This window comes from Lithobates pipiens, unplaced genomic scaffold, assembly GCF_037356315.1.
Source record: "Lithobates pipiens isolate NorthernLeopardFrog02 unplaced genomic scaffold, aLitPip1_a1.2 Scaffold_16, whole genome shotgun sequence".
Classification (NCBI taxonomy): domain Eukaryota; kingdom Metazoa; phylum Chordata; class Amphibia; order Anura; family Ranidae; genus Lithobates; species Lithobates pipiens.
The window spans coordinates 44,876,698-44,901,342 of NW_027507748.1; the positions used below are offsets into that span (position 1 = coordinate 44,876,698).

Sequence of the window (24,645 nt, forward strand, 5' to 3'; positions counted from 1 at the left end):
GTAAAAAAACAGATTATACTTTCCATGGTCAAGCCTCTATTGGAAGAATGGCAGTTAGAATACTGGAATGACAAATCTAATCTGATTGGCTCCTTTTAGCAACAGACAATCCTTCCATTAAAAGGACCGATAACTAGGATTCTCATCCATGAAGTGTAAACATAAATTAGAATGTGTAGTAAATCACAAGAACAAATCAGATTAAGCCTTGAGGTCAGAACTGAATTCTGATTGGCTGCAATGTCTTATTCCATTTCTAATAGTTAATAAATATGCCTATAGCTGTCCAGTAAATCCGCTTCTGAGTGAAATACGAGTGAGAATCTGTGGTCATACGATGAATGGCAATGAAATGAAAATGAGACTTTCGTAAAAATTTATTTTTCTATACAAAACGTTAATAAACATGTCCATATATGCAAAACAAAAAAAATATATATAGATAGATGTATATATATATATATATATATATATATATATATATATATATATATATATATACATATTAGGATCGCTGCAAATCGTTTTATCAAGTAAGAGAACAATAAAGGATTTCTATATATTGCATTCTACTCCTCTCTTACAATCAACTGCATAAATAATAACAAAAATATAAACAAATCCAAATCTTGCTAAAATTTCACTGCTGTAGGCATGGCTGGAATAGAACAATGACCATCATGGACGCTGTTGCAATGCAATACATGCTTGTGACAGCAGGGGGAGCATCAGTGATGGCAATAGTATGCATGCTTACTGTACATGCAAGAAGCATTCTAGATACATTCTACTATGGTAGGGCTTTGCTAACAGTGCTGCAAGCAAATACTTTCACTAAAAGTTGGACCTCTTGACTTTAAAGAAGACTCATGTAACCTAAAACAACCAACCAGATTCCTTTTTCTGTTTCTGACCTGCCTTGGAAATTCCAAAGGAATCGTCTGATTGGTTGTTATGTGCTACACAGACAGTACGTTCAGTTACCTGTAAGCATGAGGCCCAGAGTGTCCTGGATTTGTACAGCTAGTTGAGGTAGTTTGTGTCAATGGATGTGATTTGTACAGAGAGAAACAATCAGGCTAAAGTAACTCTACATTCATAAACTTGTAATGACGGACCGGTAGTATCAAGTTAAAGTAGATGTAAACCCTAACTGAATGATAAGGTTAGCTTAAGCAATGTGTATCCTGATGGTGACATGTGCACTGAGCATTTGCATGGCTGCTTAAAGTTTCTACAACAGCCATTCTCAATCAGGGTTTCGTGGAACCCTAGGGTTCCTCCAGAGGTTGCTAGAGGTTCCTCAAGCTATGGCTGATTGACCTCCTGTTTGATGGTGCTTGCTTTGTTCTAGGTCTAACACCACTTGGCATAGCCAATTGCAAGACTCCAGTGATCTTTTTAGCCATCTGTAAGGATGGCATTCTGACCTCCACTGTAATGGGATCATTATTCCTGCAGGGCAAACCAATATTAGCGCCATTGTTTTCACTGACTTCCAAAAGAATTGGTTTTAGTGGGGGTTCCTCATGACCTGAAAATGATTTCTAGGGTTCCTCTGAAGTAACAAGGTTAAAGTGGAAGTAAACCCTCCTATCGTTTTCGGCCATGGAAGCTGCCATTTTTGACCCTGTTTAATCTTCAACTGCCATGGTGCTGCACATGTGATCAGTTATGACACCAGCCATTGGATGGTTTGACAGTTTGACTGAGAGCACAACCAATGTGCAGTTAGCATTCCTGGCATGCCGGGAATGTAACTGTTTTTTGAAACTGTTAAATTGATGGGTTTATTTCCACTTTAAGCCCTTGTACACATGGTCGGAGAATCCGTCGGAATGTGTACTATCGGACCGTTTTGTTGGATAATCCGACTGTGTGTGGTATGCATTAGACTGATTCCGTCGGAATATCCGTCGGACCCAATTTTCCAACTTGTTGGAAATATTTTCCGACCAACTGGTTCGATAGGACATACTCCGATCATGTGTAGATAATTTTGATCGGACCAAGTGCCACGCATGCTCAGATCAAATTCCTACATCAAAGCTATTGGCTACTAGCCTGAACGTAGTCCCATCGTAACGAAATTACGTCATCACGTTCTGAATGATCAGATTTTTCAACAACTTAGTCCGACCGTGTGTATGCAACAGTTTTGGACAAGATCCGACGGGCAAAATCCGACGGACAAAATCTGACGGATTTGGTTGTCGGAATCTCCGACCGTGTGTACAGGGGCTAAGAAAGGCTGCTCTTTAGACTCACAATGCATGAGAGTATTTGGGAGCCAGGTATGGAGTGATGTCACCTTATCAAAAGAAGGACCTTCATAGAAGGATCACCAGGTATTATTTTAACAAAATTCATCAGGTTTAAACATTTTGGAAAGAACTGCTGAAGTTCTTGTTACAGCTTATTTGAGATTTTAGTTATTGGGTTTACATCTACAATGTACATTATCCTTAAAATATACAGTGCACTGAAGGAAACTAGGCTTCCTCCTAGGGAATAAAGACACTACTCAATCACAATTATAAAGTGCGGCAAAAGAAGGTGGGGGGTTCCTAGGGCCTGGTAACACAACCAAGACAAAAAAATAAATAAAAAAGCAACTTCAATATTTCTTACAGAATTGATGCGATAAAGTTACTGTATATAATGGCCCAAAAATGGCGTCCATTCTTCAACATATTCAGTAACCCAATGCCTATAGCAATGATGTGCAGCCACTAATAATGAGCAACCAAACATCAAATTTTTTTTTTTAATACTAAATAGTATATACTGTATTCTGATTGGTCAACATGGTATACTGCATGCTATCGCAGAGCACTAATAAACTATACATGGAAGCAGTGCCAAGAAGAATGGCGATGTGCAACCAAATATGTTATGGTTTAATGAAGCAGTGCCAAGAAGAATGGCGATGTGCAACCAATTATGTTATGGTTTACTGCAGCCAGTGATGTTAGGAGACGATTTCTAATTGGCTGCTCTTGTTAGTTATGTTAACACTCTTGCTGCAGTGAGTAAATAGAGAACATAAAACTAAAATATTCACCTTTTCTAGAGAACATGCTGCTCCAGCTTCTCTTGTGTGCCGCATGAAGCCCTCATAGCAAGTCTGGAGCTTGAGTCTCCTCTTCAGCAAAGATGCAACCAATGAGGCCTGAAAGGAACTCGGAGCAGTATTTTCTTAAGAGAAGGTAGCATTTTGCTAACAATTGTATACAAAATGAATTTGCCTATGTAACAGCGCTGAGCCAATCACCAAGTACCAGTTCCAACACATGGGAGGAGGAATAGGTGGTGACTGGTGAGTCATTTGCTCCTACATGGCTGGAAGATGGTTCAGATCTTTTCAGTAGAGCTAAGACCATATGGCTTTTGAGTGCAAACATGGGATATGAAGGGATGGGGCATACAGGAAAGATGTCAGGTGTGGGTGGATTGTGCATACTTTTATCCCAATTTTTTTTAAATACTGAGTGACATAATAATAGGATAGTCGATTTGGTAAAAACCCAACGCAATGAAAACTTTCCTGTGGTATCAAAATATAATAAAAAGAAACCCACGTCCATATGAATTCAGTGGCAGAAGTTAGGTGACAGACAAGTGACATGATATATACTTTGGTGGTTTGGTTTTCCAAACAAGTTTTACATTCCTCACCTCCAGGAATTATCACTTATTAACGTGGCTCATAACTCATTGGCCACAGTTTTTGGACTTCTTTTGTCATTACCCATTGGTCATAATTTTGGTAAGATCCACCCAGCTAAGCTAAACCAAAACTTTGCAAAAGGGGCTTTCCAACAAGATTTTGAGAATAAAAAAAAAAAACTGAGGTTAGTACAGTTACTTTTCTTAAATGCGAGACCAGCTCTGTAGAAACAAACACAAAATCCTAGCTTAGTTAATAAGGGCAGCCTTGTCACGATGGTGTTTTGCAAACCTGACAAGAGATGCAGAAGACGACTTGCAGATAAGTAAAACTTACACGTTGATGGAATCTTATAGACATCCACAGGAGCGAGCCTCCAGATTATAACATAACCCCGTAGCACAGTCTTTAGCTGCAAGAGTATTTTAGGACTTTGTAATCAAGGTTAACCTCCAAGTCTGAAGTCTTCAAGAAACGGCTACAGTCCAAATTCTACAAATCCCTCTTGTCTCTCCCTAGTTAAATCTAGAAAGTGTCTTTAGAAAATGGCCGAAGAAAAATCTCTGCAGGCTTAGTGAAGCTTTCCCAACAAAAAGTCTAACCCAATAAGGACAGTTAGGTCTTGGTATCATCTCCACAATCAGCCATCGCTTGGACGGTGTAGTAGGACAAATCAGTTCCTCTGCAGTTTTTCTTGTAATAATTGGACTCAGTTACTTACTGCCCTACCGGATTTTTATCTCTCTGCCCGGATTTTGTATCGGAGTACGAAGTAGGCTATGAGACGCAGCGTGACAAAGAAGACTCCAAGGATGATGAAGTCTAGGTAGAGTTTGGCGTTCTCCACATCAAGTTCCTTCAGAATGGCTTTCGACTTCTGAAAATGGCATGTTTCACCCTTGTCGCAGTGCAGATCCTCTCTGTCGAGTCCATAAATGGATAGTATCACCCCTTCAAATCCATATCTGGAAGTAGACAAAGTGGGAATTCAGTGAAATAGAACTTTACAACAATGGCGGGACTCAACTTTTGAATCTGAGGGACATTGGGAAGGCCAAAAATAAAGTAATGGTGTGGCCTAACTGGGGCTATTTTTTTTTAAATATTAAATCGCATTGATAAAGCAAAATGCTTTACCAATGTGCTCTCCAATTTGCTTGCATCATGGCCCTGACCCAGAGAACACTCAAGGACATAGCAGGTTTCTCAATGTGCTCTTAATTGTATAAAATGACTCGTAAAATGCAGAAACAGTTTAGTACCCACTTTATTATCTTATGGTGCCAGCTCTCAGTTAGAAATAGGGACTTTAGATTAATGCAAATCCAGTGTTCTGTCAAAATAGCCAATTCATCAAGATCTCCAAATACGTCACTTCTGGTTACTGTAAACCGTCAGTAATTGGAGACTTGCTGTTTTGACACAACATCGGCAACTGTAAATACTCTGAGTACACGGTATTATGAGTGGATATTGTTAGTCCGCTCCAATACTAACCAACAAAATGAGCACCTCCACGGAGGCAACAGCTTTTTCCTCGTTACTCGCTATTATGTCAAAACAGCAAAGTCTTTGTGTGCTAGAGTGTACACTAGAGTGTACTAGAGTGTGTCAAAATGGCAAGTCATCGTAATCTCCAATTAATGATGGTTTACAGTAACCGGAAGTGGAGATCCTGATGAATTGGCTATTTTGACACAACACCGGCAGCAGTTCGTTGGAAAATCTCAGTCAATAACCGTCTGAATTTAGATCTGTCTACGGTTGGATCTAGAGTGCTGCTGAAGGAACAAGTGTCCCTAGTGGAAGATTTCCCCTCAGTTCATGCTCTGGAGACAACTCTAAAAGTATGAATTCCCTTTGCTTTCTTTCTTGGTGGTATTGGGCAAAAAATAAAAATAAAAAAGAGAGGGTAAGTCTGCCTAGTGGGGACACAGGCACACATAAAAAGCTTGATAGGGGTTAAAATTATTCCTACACTTTAAAAAAAATATATGAATCTATATAAACTTTAACAATGGGTATGCCAAGGATGAACTTAGTATTCGTTGTAATATAAGCCTGGACATTGACATTGGGTGCAAGATGTCCTAGAGTTTGTTCCTTGATGACAGATTAACTTAACATTTCACTAACAAAAAAAATATGTACACACTGGACAAGACCAGCATGAGACTAATACCGTACCTGACATAGGACATGTAAGACATCCACTGAAGATAGGTAGGTATAGTGTCAAAGCTAACAAAGAATCCTGAAAAGAGGAGAACTGGGATGGCAGTTACTGGACCCACAAATGTCGCCACCTGCAGGACAAAGGACAAAGGACTGTTAGATAAAAATCTTCATGCTTCAGTATCATCCCAACATCTCAGCAAACACTCTGACCCTCCTATGTCAACTAAAGTATGCATCTTACTTCTGTAACATTATATTATACATACATATATATATATATATATATATATATATATATATATATATATATATATATATATGTGTGTGTACTCACTTTTCTGGATAAAACATCACTTAGAAAAACATCACTTAGAAAACTGAAAAACTGAAAAAAATCTAATTTAAATATATACACACTACTGTATACACTATATTACCAAAAGTATTGGGACACCTGCCTTTACATCACATGAGCTTTAATGGCATCTCAGTCTTAGTCTGTAGGGTTCAATATTGAGTTGGACCACCCTTTGCAGTTATAACAGCTTCAACTCTTATGGGAAGGCTGTCCACAAGGTTTAGGAGTGTGTCTATGGGAATGTTTGACCATTCTTTCAGAAGCGCATTTGAGGTCAGGCACTGATGTTGAAAAAGTAGGCCTGGCTCGCAGTCTCCACTCTAATTCATCACAAAGGTCTTCTATCGGGTTGAGGTGCAGGCCAGTCAAGTTCCTCCACCCCTAACTCGCTCATCCATGCCTTTATGGACCTTGTATGGGACATGCTTGGAGGAAGAAAAAGGCTGACTATGACTCTAAGGACACATCCCTACATTCAAGCATGGAGGTGGAAGCAAGATTCTTTGAGGCAGTTTCTCTACTAAAGGTGCAGGCTGACTTTGCCGCATTGAGGGACCAATGAACGGGGCCATGTATTGTAAAATCTTGGATGAGAACCTTCTTCTCTCAGCCAAAACACTGAAGATGGGTCGTAGATGGGTCTTCCAGCATGACAATAACCCAAAACATACCGCCAAGGCAACAAAGGAGTGGCTCAAAAAAAAAGCACATTAAGGTCATGGAGTAGCCTATTCAGTCTCCTGACCTTAATCCTAAAGGAACATTATGGAGGGAGCTGAAACTTCAAGTTGTCAAGAGACAGCCAAGAAACCTTAAGGATTTAGAGAATATCTGCAAAGAAGCTTGGACCGAAATCCCTCCTGAGATGTGTGCAAAACCTGGTCACCAACTACAAGAAATGTCTTACCTCCAATATGTGGGTCGCGTGACCCGGACGCTTCGGGATCGTCCGCACGATCATGTTTATGACATTGAGAAGGAGCATGGAACTAATGTAGCTAGGCATTTTAACGATGCCCATGGTGGTGGTGACACTTCTCATTTGCAGATACAGGGTATAGAGAGGGTACCCCAAGGAGAGGTGGTGATAATTTCAGGATACTATGTAAGCAAGAAGTATTTTGGATTTTTTCTTTACAAAGTAGAATTCCAGAGGAGTGGGATTTGAACCACTTTTATGACTGACGTACGTGTGCTGCTCATGTCAATCTCCTAAAATTATTTAGTCTATAGATGTATTATACACAATATGGAAATAGAAATGTTAATGGAATATGTCATATACACTGATGTGTGCATGTCCGTGTAATAGTTCTTATTTTTTTTGTCTTCATTGTTGTTTATATTGGTATTTATATGGGTGTATCTCTTTTTTCTTTTACAGCTACAGTTTTATTATCATTTGAGAAACAAACCTTCTATTGATAGATTTTGGATCAATTGGTATGTTGTCTTAAATGGAAAGTACAAGCTCAGTCACCACAGTAATGGGTTACATCTGTACAATCATGTGATGTTGGATATACAATATGTATGTATATATATATATATATATATATATATATATATATATATATAAACATATATATATATATATATATATATAAACATATATATATATATATATATATATATATATATATATATATATATATATATATATATATATATATATATATATATATAATGTGGTGGTTGTGTAGTACATGGTTCTGATAAAGCACACCTGTTGTGTGAAACACGTCACCTTGCTCCCCCCCCCCGCCTGTATACCATTGTGTGCTTATTTGGTTTTATTTTTTATCTGCCAAATAAACTTAATTGCATCGTCTATGGGAGTGCAGCCATCCTTTTTTTTTGTATAAACGTCTGACCTCTGTGCTTTTCAACAGGGTTTCTCCACCAAGTACTAAGTCATTTAAAAAAAAAAAAGCCTATTTATAAAAAAAAAAAGGCTTGAGACATTCCCAAAGCTGTCACGAACAATCTGCATATTTTCCTCATATGTTTTTTTTCCTATGATCATTAGCTCCATCTAGTATCCATCATGTGGTATTTTTCTGATTGAGGCATTTTAGGAAAATACAATATTATGGCCACTAGATGGAGCTAACGATCATAGGGAATAAACATATTAGGCAAATTATGGATATTATTTGTGATGGCTGTATAAATACACGAGATGTCAGCACAGCATTTTTTTTTTAAATAGGTCCCATTCTTCACTGCATATACTCTGACCCGCTTGGCTCTCCTCTTGAATCAGCATGCTGCTGCTCCATCCTGGTCCAATCACAGACTAAGGCAAGTGCTAGACCAGGATGTATGGCTCAGCTGCAGTGTAGTCTGCAGACAGAGTGACAGCTCACTGTACCATCGGGTGGGGCTATATCACAAAACTAGAAGAACAGAACAAATCCATCCATCCATCAATTCGCACTTAACATTTTGCATGGGGTTTAATTTTAAAGAGTTTTCTTTATTTAGGGAACTGCACAACCCTATTTTGAAGATTATTTGGTTACTTTTTGCATTTGTTCGGTGCTGAAATGTTATGCAAACGTTTTAAGCAAATTTTCTTCTCCATTGTTGCTACACTATAATGGAAGACTTTCACTACTATACAGTTTATCGGGCATTATTATTTATTTCTAAAGGGGAAAGAAAGCTTTTAACCGCTTCCTGCCCGCCCTATAGCCGAATGCCGGCCTTAGGGCGGGCGGCTTCCCGTGCCTGGCCGTCCCTGGACGGCCTGGTGTTTACTTCCGCAATGCGCGCCGCCGCGGGCGCGCATCGCGGAAGTTCTGTGTTTGCCGTGTCCCCCGGGGACAGGCAAACACAGATCGCTGTAAACGGCCAATCACAGCGGCCGTTTACAGCGTGATCGGCGTGTCCAATGGGAGATGATCTCATATGTAAACATATGAGATCATCTCTCAGCGCCGCTCTCCCTCCTCACACAGACAGCGTGTGAGAGGGGAGAGAAGAACGGCTGCAGCAGCCGTCAGTGTAAAAAAGAAAAAAAAAAAAAAAAAAAGTAAAAAAAAAGTTTAATAAAAAGTGCCATCCTCCCCCAGTGCCACCCCCCCCCAGTGCCATGCCCCCCCCCCAGTGCCATCCTGCCCCAGTGCCATCCTGCCCCAGTGCCATCCTGCCCCAGTGCCATCCGCCCCAGTGCCATCCTGCCCCAGTGCCATCCGCCCCAGTGCCATCCGCCCAGTGCCATCCACCCCAGTGCCATCCACCCCACCCCAGTGCCACCTGCCCGCAGTGCTATCTGTCCCCAGTGCCACCTGTTGTCAGTGCCATTTGTCCCCAGTGCCACGTATAAGTGGCATCTGTCATCAGTGCCACGTGTTATTAGTGCCACATAGTGCCATCTGTCATCAGTGCCACGTATTAGTGCCATCTGTCATCAGTGCCACGTATCAGTGCCATTTGTCATCAGTGCCACCTGTCAGTGTCACGTGCCATCTGTTGTCAGTGTCACGTGTCATCAATGCCACTTATCAGTGCCATCTGTCATCAGTGTCACGTGTCATTGGTGCCACGTATTAGTGCCATCTGTCACCGGTGGCACGTATTAGTGCCACATGTCATCAGTGCCACGTATTAGTGCCACGTGTCATCAGTGCCACATATTAGTGCCACGTGTCATCAGTGCCACGTATTAGTGCCACGTGTCATCAGTGCCACGTATTAGTGCCACGTGTCATCAGTGCCACATATTAGTGTCATCTGTCATCAGTGCCACGTGTCATCAGTGCCACGTATAAGTGTCATCATTGCCACGTATCAGTGCCATCTGTCATCAGTGTCACGTGTCATTGTCCTGGTATTTCAAAAGTGTAATAAGTAGTCAACAAGTTAGATGTGTAATTTATGCTCCTAGAACACGTGATGGCGCTCCCTGCATGTTGGGCCTCTCTATGTGGCCAGGCTGCGAAAAAGTCCCACACATGTGGTATTGTAATACTCAGGAGGAGTAGCAGAATTTTTTGGGGGGTGTCATTTGTGGTATACACATGCCACGTGAGAGAAATAACCTATTACAATGACAATTTTGTGGAGAAAAATAAAGAAAATGAAAAATCTTCATTTTGCAAAGAATTGTGGGAAAAAAATGACAACATCAAAAAGCTCACCATGCCTCTTACTAAATACCTTGGAATGTCTACTTTCCAAAAAGGGGTCATTTGGGGGGTATTTGTACTTTCCTGACTTGTTTGGGTCACAAGAAGCGAGATAGGCCACCAGTACATCAGATGTGATCAATTTTGTGCGATTCGCACCACAGCTTGTAGACTCTCTAACTTTCACAAAGACCAAATAATATCCACTAATTTGGGTTATTTTTACCAAAGATATGTAGCAGTATAAATTGTGGCCAAAATTTCATGAAGTAAAATTAATAATTTGCATAATTCTGTCACAGAAACAAAGAAATATGCGTTTTTTTTCAAAATTTTCGGTCTTTTTTCATTTATAGCGCAAAAAATAAAAACCCCAGAGGTGATCAAATACCACCAAAAGAAAGCTCTATTTGTGGGAAAAAAAGGACACAAAATTCATTTGGGTACAGTGTTGCATGACTGAGTAATTGTCATTCAAAGTGTGAGAGCACCGAAAGCTGAAAATTGGTCTGGGCAGGAAGGGTGTTTAAGTGCCCAGTAAGCAAGTGGTTAATTTGTCATACAGTATAAAAAAAAGTTGTTTTCTTTTAGATTTGGATAGAGTGGCAAGGGGTTAGAACCACATCTATCTATCTATCTATCTATCTATCTATCTATCTATAGAGATTCAATCTCTCCAATTGCATATTTACCAACATTTCAGTCCTGCCCCATAGGACATACAGTAGTTAACCCTGCCAGCAATCTGCCTTAGGCTTGCCCAGCAGGCAGAGGTCTAATGTGAGCAAGATGCAGGGTGGTGTGGCAAGCAGTGAACGCACAGAGTCCGAGATAGACAAGAGCAGTATATTGTAGAAAGTTCCAACAAAATACATCTAGGCTCGGCACAGTTTTAGTTTAAGTCTTTGTGTTTATATATATATATTTTTAAACAACACTTCACAATTTTTTTTTTACTATTTTTATTTATGAAATATTTTGGTTTTATAAATAAACTTATAATAAAGAGTGCACCCTTAGCACAGGATTCCCAGAGCACTATACGGTTAACTATAAAAAAAGCTAACCAGAAGCCATTTGCTTGTTTGCTTCTCTCTAATGCAGGCCATATATGGTCGAATTTCTAACAAATTTTCTTTTCAAAATCAGAAAATTCATTTTTTTTCTTGTGATCCGATGATGCCACCATTGATTTTTCGAAATTTGGCCGACCAAGCCTTCAATTTCATCTCATGTTGCTACAGAAAAGAATTTTCATGGGCCGGGAATCTTCTTTTCTCTCCGTAAATTGTCTTTTCTTATTACATTTTTCACACGATTCTCCCACCATTGATTAGAAAATCGTTCGTTTTGCAAAAAATTTCCAACATGTCCGATTCCTCAAATTTGAATTCCACACGAAAATCGGCTGTTGCTGAAGCCCACTAATAGTGCGAAATTTATACGAAAATTCATTATTTTTTTTTGCTTTTAGATAGTGTGGAAAGGATAGACTTTTCCTTTTATTGCTGTCTATGACCCCCTTTGGTGAGAGTTACTCCTCTATTTTTACAGGTGACCATTGTCCTCTAATATACAAAATAAAGGGCCATCCACAATTTTCATGCTGTTTCCCAGAACAAGAGAAAAGGAGAAATCTTCCAATGAGAACACCTGTTCCAGGAACATATGTCCAAAAGGAGAGGTTTTTTCCAACTTCCTGTTTAGTCTCTGGGATAGGAAGTGAAGGGAAATTTCCCCAATGACACGCAGACAGCCAAAAATAAACAGGCGTTCCCCACTCTATTCAAAATTAAAAAGTTCATAGACTTTAAGTAAAGTGAACTTACCTGCAATGAAGTGGATGCGGCACCAATGAGGAGGCCTAAAGACTGCGCCACCAGCGACGTCATTGTACCGAGGGCGGAAAACAAAACAAACCGTACTGCATCTGAAGGCTGTGCTGTCATCCAGTACACAATGCTGCAGTACGCTACAGGGAACATTATCTGCAAAGAAAACAGAAAAAACGCGATGTTATTAGTACGTGCGCCGCAGAGCGCAAAAAAGGTTACGTTCACTTGCTGGTTTTCTTTTTGACTGTGAGCTGCAGCAATACCATCAATGAAAATTGTAGATGACAATGGGCTGAATGTATAATGAATTGCTTGTGGGCTGCTGCTTGGCTTTACCCCCTACTTAGGAGGCCAGGACCTAAATGTAACCTTACTGATTCAGATTCTTGTATAAAACCCATTGTTCCTCTATAATTGGATATTGAGTTGACCATGCATAGTAAGCAAATAAAACTTGCAAATTGATTAAGTATTTATAAGAAATCAAGTGTTGTATGGAACTTCTGAAATATACCTTTAATATGGCGATGATGACCAAAATCATTCAACGTGCTTTTCCTGAGCCAAGGCTATCATGGACACACCCATGCTATCATAAACACATCCTTTGGGGTAAAATCATCATATTGGCTTGGCCTCAGATTACTACTACACATATCTTTTTAAACCAAAGCAATATTAATGTTTTATAAATAAACTTATACTAAACAGTGCATCCAAGGCATAGGATTCCCAGAGCACTATGAGTTAACTATACAAACAGCTCACCAGAAGCCATTTGCTTTTCTCTAATGCTGCGTACACATGAGTGGAATGTCCGACAGAAAAAGTCAGACGGAAGCTTTTCATCGTATATTCCGACTGTGTGTATGCCTCATCGGATTTTTTTTTTTTAATTCTGACGGGCCTAGAAATGGAAATATTTAAAACATGTTCTGACGGAACCAATTACTATCGGGAAAACCGCTCGTCTGTATCCTGTTCCGACGGACCAAAAAGGACGCATGCTCTGAAGAAGGTATGAGACGGAGGCTATTGGCTACTGAACTTCCTTTTTCTAGTCCCGTCGTACGTGTTGTACGTCACCGCGTTTTTGACGATCGGACTTTGGTATGATCGTGTGTATGCAAGACAGTTTCAGCGGAACTCCATCGGAAAAACCTTCAGAGTTTATTCTGAAGGGAAAACCGGTCGTGTGTACGCGACATTAGAGAGAAGCCGGTAGGGAAGGTGGACTGTGGGAGAGGGGTCTATGCTTGTACTCATTTGGCTGTGTGCTTTTCTTGAGCTTTTGAGTGCTGTAAACAACTGACACACCCCCTGGTGGCATCATCATGCTCGTTTGGCCTTAAGATTACTATTATAAATATATTTTTTAAACCAATTTTTTCACTTTTTATATAATATTAGTGCTTTAGAAAATAACTTATAATAAAAAGTGCATCCATGGCACAAGATTCCCAGAGCACTGTTGGTTAACTATACAAAGAGCCCACCAGAAGAAATTTGCATGTTTGATTCTCTCTAAGCCCTTGTACACACGGTCGGACATTTCAACAACCAAATCCGTTGGATTTTGTCTGACGGATTTTGTCTGACGGATTGTGTCTGAAACTGTTGCATACACACGGTCGGACAAAGTTGTCGGAAAATCCGATCTTTTGGAACATGATGACGTAATTTCGTTACGATGGGACTATGTTCAGTCTAGTAGCCAATAGCTTTGATGTAGGAATTTGATCTGAGCATGCGTGGCACTTTGTCCGATCTGAATTCTCTACACATGATCGGAGTATGTCCGATCGGACCAGTTTGTCGGAAAATATTTCCAGCAAGTTGGAAAATTTGGTCCGACGGATATTCCGACGGAAACAGTCCGATGCAGACCACACACAGTCGGATTATCCGACAAAACGGTCCGATAGGACACATTCCAATGGATTCTCAGACCGTGTGTACAAGGGCTAAGAGAAACATCAGAGCCAATCCAGCACAGCCGTTAGGGAGGGTGGATTGAGGGAGAGGAGTCTATGCTTGTACTCATTTGGCTGTGTGCTTGTCTTGAGCTTTTGAGCTCTCTAAACAACAGACACAACCCCTGGTGGCATCATCATCCTGGCTTGGCCTCAGATTACTTCTACACATATACTTTATTTCTAAACAAATTATTATTTTTTTTAAACTTTTTATATAAAATTAATGGTTTATAAATAAACGTATAATAAAAAGTGCATCCATGGCACAAGATTCCTAGAGCACTGTGGGTTAACTATACAAAGAGCCCAGCAGACGCCATATGCCTGTTTGCTTCTCTCCAAGAGAAATGTCTGAGCCAATCCAACAGAGTCAGCAGGGAAGGTGGACTGCAGGAGAGGAGTGTATGCTTGTGCACATTCAGCTGTGTGGTTCTCTTGAGCTTATGAGCTCTGTAAACAACTGACACACCCCTTACTGGCTTGGCCTCAGATTACTACTACACTTATCTTTTTAAACCAAGACTTTTTTCACTAGTTCTATAATATTAATATTTTGGAAATAAACATATACTAAAGAGTCCAATCATGGCACAGGATTCCCAGAGAACTATGGGTTAACAATCAGAGAACCCACCAGAAAACCTTTTGCCTGTTAGCATCTGTCCATACATCATTTCAAGTGCAGTAAAAATAGAAACCATAACCAGAATATCAAAAAATTGCAAAATACAATCAAATGGGATGACAAATGATGCTACAGCATAACTCAATGTGTTTCACCGACTATGCTTTATCAGGAAATCTCCTTTAGGTGCCGGTAATGAAAGAGACATCATTTTGCAATAGATATTCTTGAAGTGACACTGTGACTGTGGAAGGGGGAGGGGAGGGCAGGGAACATATCCCCCCTAGACTCTCTATATGAAATCAATGCAGCACTACAACATAGGGGAGACCCAGAAAGCATACCTTAAATGACAAATAACATGAAGAGGCCAACCTCCAAATGGACTCCTAAATAGTTCAATTTTGGAACTATTTTGGAATAAGTTGTAGTTCTCCATCATGTTTTCATATAGGACATGGACTATCTTAACCTGTTTTGGTATTGCTAGATTTGGGTCCTGATAGGGTCTGTTCCCTCATATATGCCCTCCTGCGGGGATGCGGAGAGTCTGAGGGTGATATGTTCCTCCCACCTTCCTATGAGGTCACAGTGTCACCTGTCTTCTCTATACATCAGTAATATACCGTTTTTTTTAAATCTTAATATTCATCATGTAGCTGTAAATGTTGAATGTAATATTATGTCTTTTATCACCAGCACCTAAGAGATCTCCTGATGAAGCATAATTTGTGAAACACGTTGAGATATAGCATCCTTTGTCATTCCATTTGATTGTATTTCTCAATTTTTTGATATCCTGGTTATGGATTCTATATTCGCTGTACTTGAAAAGATATATGGGTGGGACGCTAACAGGCAAATGGCTTCTGGAGGGGCTATTTGTATGGTTATCCCACAGTGCTCTGGAAATCCTATCCCTTATTTTTAATCATCTGTTGGATTTTCTATGAATCTCACAATAAAATCTTCATGCTTTTAACAATGACTTTTTTGCTTTATTGCTGAAGTTAAACACCTTAAAAGTTTTTTGCGTTATGTTTTTTCTCTGAGGTGCTGCTACTTCTCTACCCAATCACACCCCTGACCCAGATGTATAGTTTTGACTACAGTAGAGCAAAGTAAATGGTCATGACTTTGCAAAAGTGTCTGGCAGGGGTTTCTGGATTAGAAATAGGCTTTTACTAAAAACATCAGACATTGGGGTTTAAGACGGAAGGTAAAAAAAGAACGTTGCTTGTTGCCCACAACAGCCAGCCAGATCCTTCCTTTCAATTTCCCACACTGCACTAGACCCTTAGAACAGAGAATATGATTGGCTACGTTTAACTACAAGGACTGTTATCCTTTAACGCTTACAATGGCCTTATCGGGCCTTCTGTGTCTTTACCTGGAAGGGGACGTCCGCCATTGTTTTGGCTAAGTAGTACGCCTTCAGACTATACCAATAGTTGAGATGTTCTCTGAGAAACACTCCCATTTCAAGTGGAACTATTAGAAATAATAAAAAAGAAAGAGTGTCAGAATAATAGTAATAACGATACTACTACTACTACTATCAATAATAATAATAATAATAAACCAGAACCTAAGTGTTTTTTTGCTGGATGCCTGGCCCTTTGAGTGGGCTTTAATGCAGAGACAAGAGAGGTTTCACGATCACATGACTGCTGTGATTGGCTTTCACGGCTATCACATGACCCGGAGTCCATCCAGCTGACTCCAGATCAGAAGCCGCAGAAGTTGTAGTCAGTTTGGTCATTGTGTTGGAAGCATGCAGTAAGTTCACAAACTCACACCGCCATGGACACATACACTATATTACCAAAAGTTTTGGGATGCCTATCTTTACACGCACATGAACTTTAATGGCATACCAGTCTTAGTCCTTAGGGTTCAATATTGAGTTGGCCCCAGCCTTTACAGCTATAACAGCTTCAGCTCTTCTGGGAAGGCTGTCCACAAGGTTTAGGAGTGTGTCTATGGGAATGTTTGACCATTCTTTCAGAAGAGCATTTGTGAGGTCAGGCACTCATGTTTAACGAGAAGGCCTGGCTTGCAGTCTCCACTCTAATTAACCCCAAAGGTTTTCTATCAAGTTTAGGTCAGGAGTCTGTGCAGGCCAGTCAAGTTCCTCCATCCCAAACCTGCTCGTCCATGTCTTTATGGACCTTGCTTTGTTAAATGGTTACATTTATTCGCTGATTCCCTCTAGCACTCTAGAAATGTTACATTCTACAAAAATGTACAGTATTGTATGTATTAAGGGCCGGTTCACACTGCAGGCGCGGCGAGGCGTGTCCGACTTGCCTCGCTGCGACCTGCGGCGGCCTCGGCGGCGACTTGCAGATGACTTCTGTATAGAAGTCAATGCAAGTCGCCCCCAAAGTCGCCCAGAAGTAGTACAGGAACCTTTTTTCTGAGTCGGAGCGACTCGAGTCGCTCCTCTCAGAACGGTTCCATTGTACAGAACGGGGGCGACTTGCGGGAGCGAGGCGAGGCGAGTCGTGTCGCCTCGCATCGCCCGCTGTGTGAACCGGCCCTTACTGTGCTCCACGGCTCCATTTAGTGGCAATTAATGTGGTACATTACTACTCTCCACAATTAACCACCCTGGCGGTATGATTACGTCAGATTTTTGCGTCTCAAAGAGGTACAATTGTTTTGCATAGAAATTTTGCATTTTATATTGTAGGCCTGTAATTCTTAACAATAACACACTTAAATCTGTCCAAACAAGATTCTAGTAGACATCCCAGGTTTGATAAAGTTTGAAACACAAAATTGCAAATTATAATATAATAAATAATTATAAAAAATAATATTATAATAATAAAATGAATTTCCCCACGATTCACTATCGCTCAATTCTGCAAGTGTTCTAATTTACTATCGCTGTTTTCTAGTTGGTCTAAAACCATTTTTGACGTAAAGGGACACTTTTTGGTTGCTATGGACAATCTCCAGTTTCCAGGCAAAAAGAACAGTATATATAATATAAAACTACAGGCAGGGCACTGGACAAAGCATTAGGGACAAAAGGGAGGTGAAATGATTTCATACAGTAATGTAATCGGTAAGATCACAGTGTACTGTATGTGTTATGAATTTTGTACTTTTTGAATTTGCTGCCGGGCTCTGCCCCCAATGCGTTGCGACGCTCACAGGGAGTGGAGCCCAGCACACAGAGGCATGGGGCGGAGGACACAGCCCGTGGACACAGCGAGGGGACACCGCAGGATCCTGGGCACAAGGTATGTAACCTGGACCAGGATCCTGAGATGCAATCCCGAGTGTGGCTCGAGGTTACCGCTAATGGTACTGGAATTTAACCCCGAGCCACAATGGGGAAAACCACCAGGGAGGTTAAAGAACAATCGCTTATGAGAGACAATAGCCAAAAGAACATTTATTTTTGCCCAATTCACACAGAAGGACACAGTGATAAGAGATTTACTAGAACTGGAGCACTCTGGTGCAGCTGTGCATGCTGGCCAATCAGCTTCTAGCTTCAGCATGTTCAACTGAGCCTTGAAAATTAAACCTGGAAGCCGATTGGTTTCTAGGTTCTGGTTTTGCACTCTCCATTTTTGCAATTTTTTTTATAAAGAGACCCCTAAACGTGTCTCCCACTCTTGTCCATAAGCTCACCCATTCTTGAGAATGGCGCTCTCCTGCATTTTCTCCACACAAGATTACTGTAATGCCCTGTACACACGGTTGGACATTCCGACCACAACACTCGTCGGATTTTTTCCAACGGATTTTGTCCGAAACTTGTGTTGCATACACAGGGTCGGAAAAAGTTGTCTGAAAATCCGATCGTTTGGAACGTGGTGACGTTCGTTGCGTACGACCAATAGCTTTGGTCTCATAATTTGATCTGAGCATGCATGGCACTTTGTCCGTTTGGAATTCTCTACAAACGATCGGAAAAAGTCAGATCGTATTTTTTTTTGTCGGAAAATTTTAAATCCTGCTCTCAAAAGTCCGATAGAGCCCACACACGATTGGATTTTCCCCACAATATAATCCGATCGGACCTTTTCCATCGGAATTTCCGACCGCGTGTACAGGGCATAAGTGTATTCAAGTCTGTGCTCACACTGGTTCCCATGAGTTGATCACAGTCAATGAATAATGATCCACAAGAAAAAAAGGCAGAAGTGGTACTCACAGGTGAGGACTGTTGGCATGAGGGCAGCAAACATCAGGAAGAGCATTGAGAAGAAGAGGAAACCCGAGTTGCTCAGGACCTTTTTCGCCTCATTTCCAATTCCAAGATACAATAATCCTATGAGCAGCCCGATCCCTATGTGCGATGTGATACGAAGGTGGGTCAGCACCTAAAAATGCATAAGAGTGTTATTAGTATAATTTTACTGAATGCAAGCCAATAACGTCCTCACTACAGGATACGATAGCTGCCAATCACACACGTTAACCACTTCAGCCCCGGAAGGATTTACCCCCCCCCAATGACCAGGCCAATTTTTTGTGATACGGCACTGCGTTACTTTAAATGACAATTGCGCAATTATGTGACTTTGTACCCAAACTAAATTGACGTCCTTTTTTTCCCCACAAATAGAGCTTTCTTTTGGTAGTATTTTTATTTTTTGCGCTAGAAACAAAAAAGACCAACAATTTTGAAAAAAAAAAAAAACACAATATTTTTTGCTTTCTGCTGTAATAAATATCCCCCAAAATATATACAAAAACAAATGTATTCATCAGTTTAGGCCACTATGTATTCTTCTACATATTTTTGGTAAAAAATAAATAAAAAATAAGCGTACGGTGGAACCTTGGATTACGAGCATAATCCGTTCCAGGAGAATGCTGGTAACCCAAAGCACTCGCATATCAAAGCAAGTTTCCCCATAGAAGTCAATGGAAACAAAGACAATTCATTCCGCATTGACTTCTATTGCATGCAATACCGCATGCAGCCAGAGGTGGGGGGGCACCGGAGAGCCTCGGAAATACAGGGGGACAGCTTGGCTGAACTTGGAAAGCCTCGAAAAGGCTCAGAAACACCCATGAACAAAGAATTTCGGGGTGTTTCCGAGTATTTCCAAGTGATTCTGTGTATTTTCGAATGATTACAATCCATTTCGAGTGCCACCGGCACCCCCGCACCTCTGGCCAAATGCAGTACTGTACACCCCGTTAGCTTGAATTCTGCTAGTTTTGCAAGACAACACTCGCAAACCAAGTCAGAATTAAAAAAAAAAAGTTGCCCGTCTTTCAAAACGCTTATTAACCGCGTTACTCGTAAACCAAGGTTCCACTGTATCTTGATTGGTTTACGCAAAAGTTAGCAGGACTGCGACATTGCAGCGGACGGATCGGACACCTAACTGACATTTTTGACACTTTTTTGGGAACCAGTGACATTATTACAGTGATCAGCGCTAAAAACATATGCACTGTTGTTGTACTAATGACACTGACAGGAAAGGGGTTAACATCAGGGGCGATGAAATGGTTAAATGTGTTCCCTATTTGTAATTACTAACTGTATGGGGGACTGTGTGACTGAGGAAACACCCAGATCCATCTTCCTGCTTATCAGGAAGACAGATATCACCGTCATCCCCTGACAGAACAGAGAGCTGCATTGTTTACTTCGGCAGATCCCCGTTCTGTCTCTGTGGGGAACGAGCCGTTTATTGGCTCGCCCACTGACTAACCGGCCCATGAAAACGAGTCCACGAATCGCCGCACCGGTATGGCAATTTGTGCAGCTGAGCCACCTTGCCGCAGTACAGGTGGTCGGCAGGTAGTTAAAATAGGACTGTAGGCAAAACGTTTTTCTTTTTCATTTTTGGATAGAATAAGGGGGAATTACAACCCCTGTCTGTTTATTTTCTGCCATCTGTGTCCCATTGGGGAGATTTACCTTCACTTCCTGTCCCATAGCCAAGCAGGAAGTGAGAGGAAATCCCTGCAAAACAAGGGAATCATTTGAGTACCCCCAGGTCCCCACTGGAAGATTTCCGCTCTATTACTTTTCAATGGACAACCCGAAATCTTAGGTTTTCTGTTACTTTCAATGATAACGGTAAACAGGACAAATAGAGGATGAATCTCCCTAATGGGAGTACAGACAGCAATAATAACATGGCAAGAATTCCAATCCCTAATAAAGTTTTGCCTTTAGTTATACTTTAACTATTTAAAGTGGTTGTAAACCTTTACAGACCACTTTTACCTACAGGTAAGCCTAGATTAAGGCTTACCTGTAGGTGCAAGAAATATCTCCTAAACCTATACGGTTTAGGAGATATTTGCAAAAGACAGGCACCGCTGTCTACGGCGCATGCGCCGTAGACAGCGCCACGCAGGTGCACTGAGCGTGCCGCTGCTAACGGCGATCTTGCCATTAGTGGCGGCTCCCACGCGCATGCACGGGGGGTGACATCATTGCGGCTCCGGCCAATCACAGCGCCGGAGCCACAATACCCGGAAGGAAAATGGACTTTGTGGAAGAGGGGGCAACGGTGACATTCTGTGTCAGGTAAGTGACATATAATGGGTTACTATGCGATGCATAGTAGCCCATTATGCTTTGCCTTTACAGGGAAACAAAGAGGAAGTAAAACCCATCAGGGTTTACTTCCTCTTTAAGGACCGAGCCTCTTTCTGAGATGTGTTGTTCACAAGTTAAAAACATTTATTTTTTTTTGCTAGAAAATTACTTAGAACCCCCAAACATTATACATTTTTTTCTAACACCCTAGAGAATAAAATGGCGGTTGTTGCAATACTTTCTGTCACACCGTATTTGCGCAGCGGTCTTACAAGCACACTTTTTTTTGGGAAAAAGTACACTTTTTTGAATAAGAAAATAAGACAACAGTAAAGTTAGCCCAATTTTTTTTATACTGTGAAAGATAACGTTACACCGAGTAAATTGATATCCAACATGTCACACTTGAAAATTGCGCCCGCTCATGGAATGGCGACAAACTTTTACCCTTAAAAATCTCCATAGGCGACGTTTAAAAAAGTCTATAGGTTGCATGTTTTGAGTTACAGAGGAGGTCTAGGGCTAGAATTATTGCTCTCGCTCTAACGATAGTGGCAATACCTCACATGTGTGGTTTGACCACCGTTTTCACATGTGGGCGCTACTCATGTTTGCCATACGCTTCTGCACAGTTCTTTTAAAAAAAATAAAAAAAATGTAAACATCCCCTGTAATAGAAAAAAAACATGACAGGGCCTTATGAGATCTGGGGGTCAAAAAGACCTCAACTCTCATATTTACACTAAAATGCAATAAGAAAGAAATAAACAAAAAAAAATGTCAGATTTTTGAAAACTAACACATTTTTTGTCAGTGCACATGTCTACTTTCGTTTATCTATTTATTTATTTTTACTTAGCTTAATTGCTTTCACATAGAGAGCTGACAAGGTATGTTACCATTTTAAAGACACAACTTCATGACTGTCTGTAGTCAATATATGTTCCAAAACACGTATAAATAAATATACTGTATGTGTATATATATATATATGTGTGTGTAGTGCCGGCTCCTGAAGAGCACGCTCTATGTGTTTTTCTCATTTAACATTCCTAGAACCGCAGTTTGGTTTTGGGTTCAATTACACTAAATTGTGGTATCGGTACCAGTCTAGCTGGATTGCACTATGTTCTGCTTGGCTATAGGTGGCGCTGTCATCTCTGGCAGGTGTGAGAATTCAGTTCAGCTGAGTGCATTGAGTACTATCTTTCTCGGAATCAACTCAGTGGGCGGGTCATCCTGCTGTGCACTCTGGGAGAGGGAACTTAAGGTACTGACATTACATGCTTCGGGGTTCCGGCCCAGAGGTGATTTCTGTCTGTTTGGTCCTGGTCCTCCTGACCAGCCCCCAGGGCTTTCATGGCCTGGGGTGCAGATTCTTCCAATTCTGAGTCTCTGGGCTGGCTAGCCCGAGGCAAAGTAACTGGAGGGAGGATTCGGAGGTGGTACGGTGCCGTCTCATTTGTGGAGAGACCCGGCAACTGGAGAAGCAACCAGGGGAGGACTTTTCGGGAGAAGACCACGCGGAAGGCTGGCTTCTCAGAAAGAGCCTGGAGGCTTAGTTGAAAGGCCCCAAGTTAATATGCACTCGTACGGTATCGCCGGACCGGCTGCAAGATACTGGTACCGTATGAGGGCTATCCAAGTTACCTACATCCTTCAGTTATTCAAGTGTTCTACAACAAGTCTGTGGCAGAGACTTTTCTTTATCTGAGCACTCTATCGGCTGCTAGGCCTGGTGAGAGGAGGTTTATCCGATAAGGGTGAGGATCCAGTTGTGAATGGCTATTCTCTGGATTTCTAAAGTGAGAGACTTCCTATTTGACTAAGTTCCAAGAGTAGCTGAAATTTCTACCTAAAACCTTCTGACCCTCATTGAGAGACTGTGTTTTGTCTACTTCGTAAAAATCCCTTAAGCGGATCTGTGCCAGTCTCTACAGTTTTTGGGCCATCTACCTCTGGAAACCCCTAGACATACACGAGGTGGAGAAGGTAACGGTAAGCCCAATAAAATCAGCGGCTCCTTCGGAGGTCAGTGATACATATATATATAAATATATGTGTATGTATGTAGGTTTATGTGTATATGTATATATGCAGAATCCAGAAACTTACCGAGTCCCTCATAATACTAAGACAGGTTCTCTTGAATAGGATACAGAACTGGGTGAGACAGCTGGCTGAGAAGCTGTGACATCCTTCGGTGGGTGAGGGGTCCTGCAAACCATAGATACATTATTGTCAGATAACCCGATAAGGTGTAAAACTACACAGTATTGTCACAGAAACATTAACATTTCCCCTTATTTACTATTCTGTTTTTAAAACTGCAACATACTGCAGTTTTGGCCGTCAGGTTCATTTCATTACATTACAGTCAATGGAAAGCATTCCATTTTCAGTTCGGTAGGCCTGTACAGTGACCATTGAAAAAGCAGATCCATACCTTCCAACATTTTGAGTTGGGAATGAGGAACACCTACTAACAAATGTATGTAGGTGTACCCCCTTAAAGGAGAATTAACCCCCAAAAAAAGGTGAATTAAATCCACAAGTGCTTCTTTTACCACTACTATTCCTTTATAGTTGGCTTTTAAATTTACAAACGCAGCAATTTATAATTTGGATGAAAGGTTTAGCACTGAGAAACACTTTTTTAAAGATAAAAAATGCATTTTATATACATCTATATAGATCAGACCAAAATGAGGGACAAATGAGGAGGAATGAGGGACAGAGGGACATTGCTCCAAATCAGGGACAGTCCCTCCAAATCAGGGACAGTTGGGAGCTATATATATATATATATATATATATATATATATATATATATATATATATATATATATATATATATATGAAATAAACTATAAGATGACCAAGTGCATGTACTTTTTTTTTAAAGTAAGAATTAGGAACAGAGGGTGAAAACTGCGGACACATTGCTGATGTTTGTTATTATTCATACAGAGATACATTGTCCCCCCATATACCTCATCAGCCGGTTTGTGCCACATGAATGGGTTGGGCTCATTCTCCCCACAATGGTCCATCTTCAGCTCTGTAATAGACGTGTCCTGTACGGCTCGGACCAGCCGGGGGTTCTGGTCTCCATACTCTCCAGAGGCCACTTCCATTACTACAATCAGCAAGAGAGCAACACATTTCATTAACACTGAACACCATCACGACTAATATTTATTTATTTTAACATTTACATTTTTTTATTGTTATTTATTTATTTTTATCTATACAGTAATACCTTGGTTTACAAGTAAAACGGTATATGGGCATTTTGAAAGACGAGCAGCATTTTTTTTTTTGGGCACTGTCTT

The 24,645-nt window shown here is 40.8% G+C and overlaps 1 protein-coding gene across 1 annotated transcript in view; it reads right to left on the bottom strand.

Annotated features, from left to right (window-relative positions):
* Window positions 1-363: 363 nt before the first annotated feature.
* Window positions 364-24,645, bottom strand: part of ABCG1 (ATP binding cassette subfamily G member 1) — a 160,481-nt gene continuing 136,199 nt past the window's right edge. The window contains exons 9-15 of the mRNA XM_077479833.1: window positions 24,304-24,449; window positions 23,426-23,527; window positions 18,953-19,121; window positions 16,166-16,266; window positions 12,169-12,327; window positions 5,858-5,976; window positions 364-4,635 (exon numbers count right to left, since the gene is read on the bottom strand). Of these exons, the coding sequence (XP_077335959.1) occupies window positions 4,407-4,635; window positions 5,858-5,976; window positions 12,169-12,327; window positions 16,166-16,266; window positions 18,953-19,121; window positions 23,426-23,527; window positions 24,304-24,449 (1,025 nt within the window). The 3' untranslated portion in view covers window positions 364-4,406. The remainder of the gene's footprint in view (window positions 4,636-5,857; window positions 5,977-12,168; window positions 12,328-16,165; window positions 16,267-18,952; window positions 19,122-23,425; window positions 23,528-24,303; window positions 24,450-24,645) is intronic.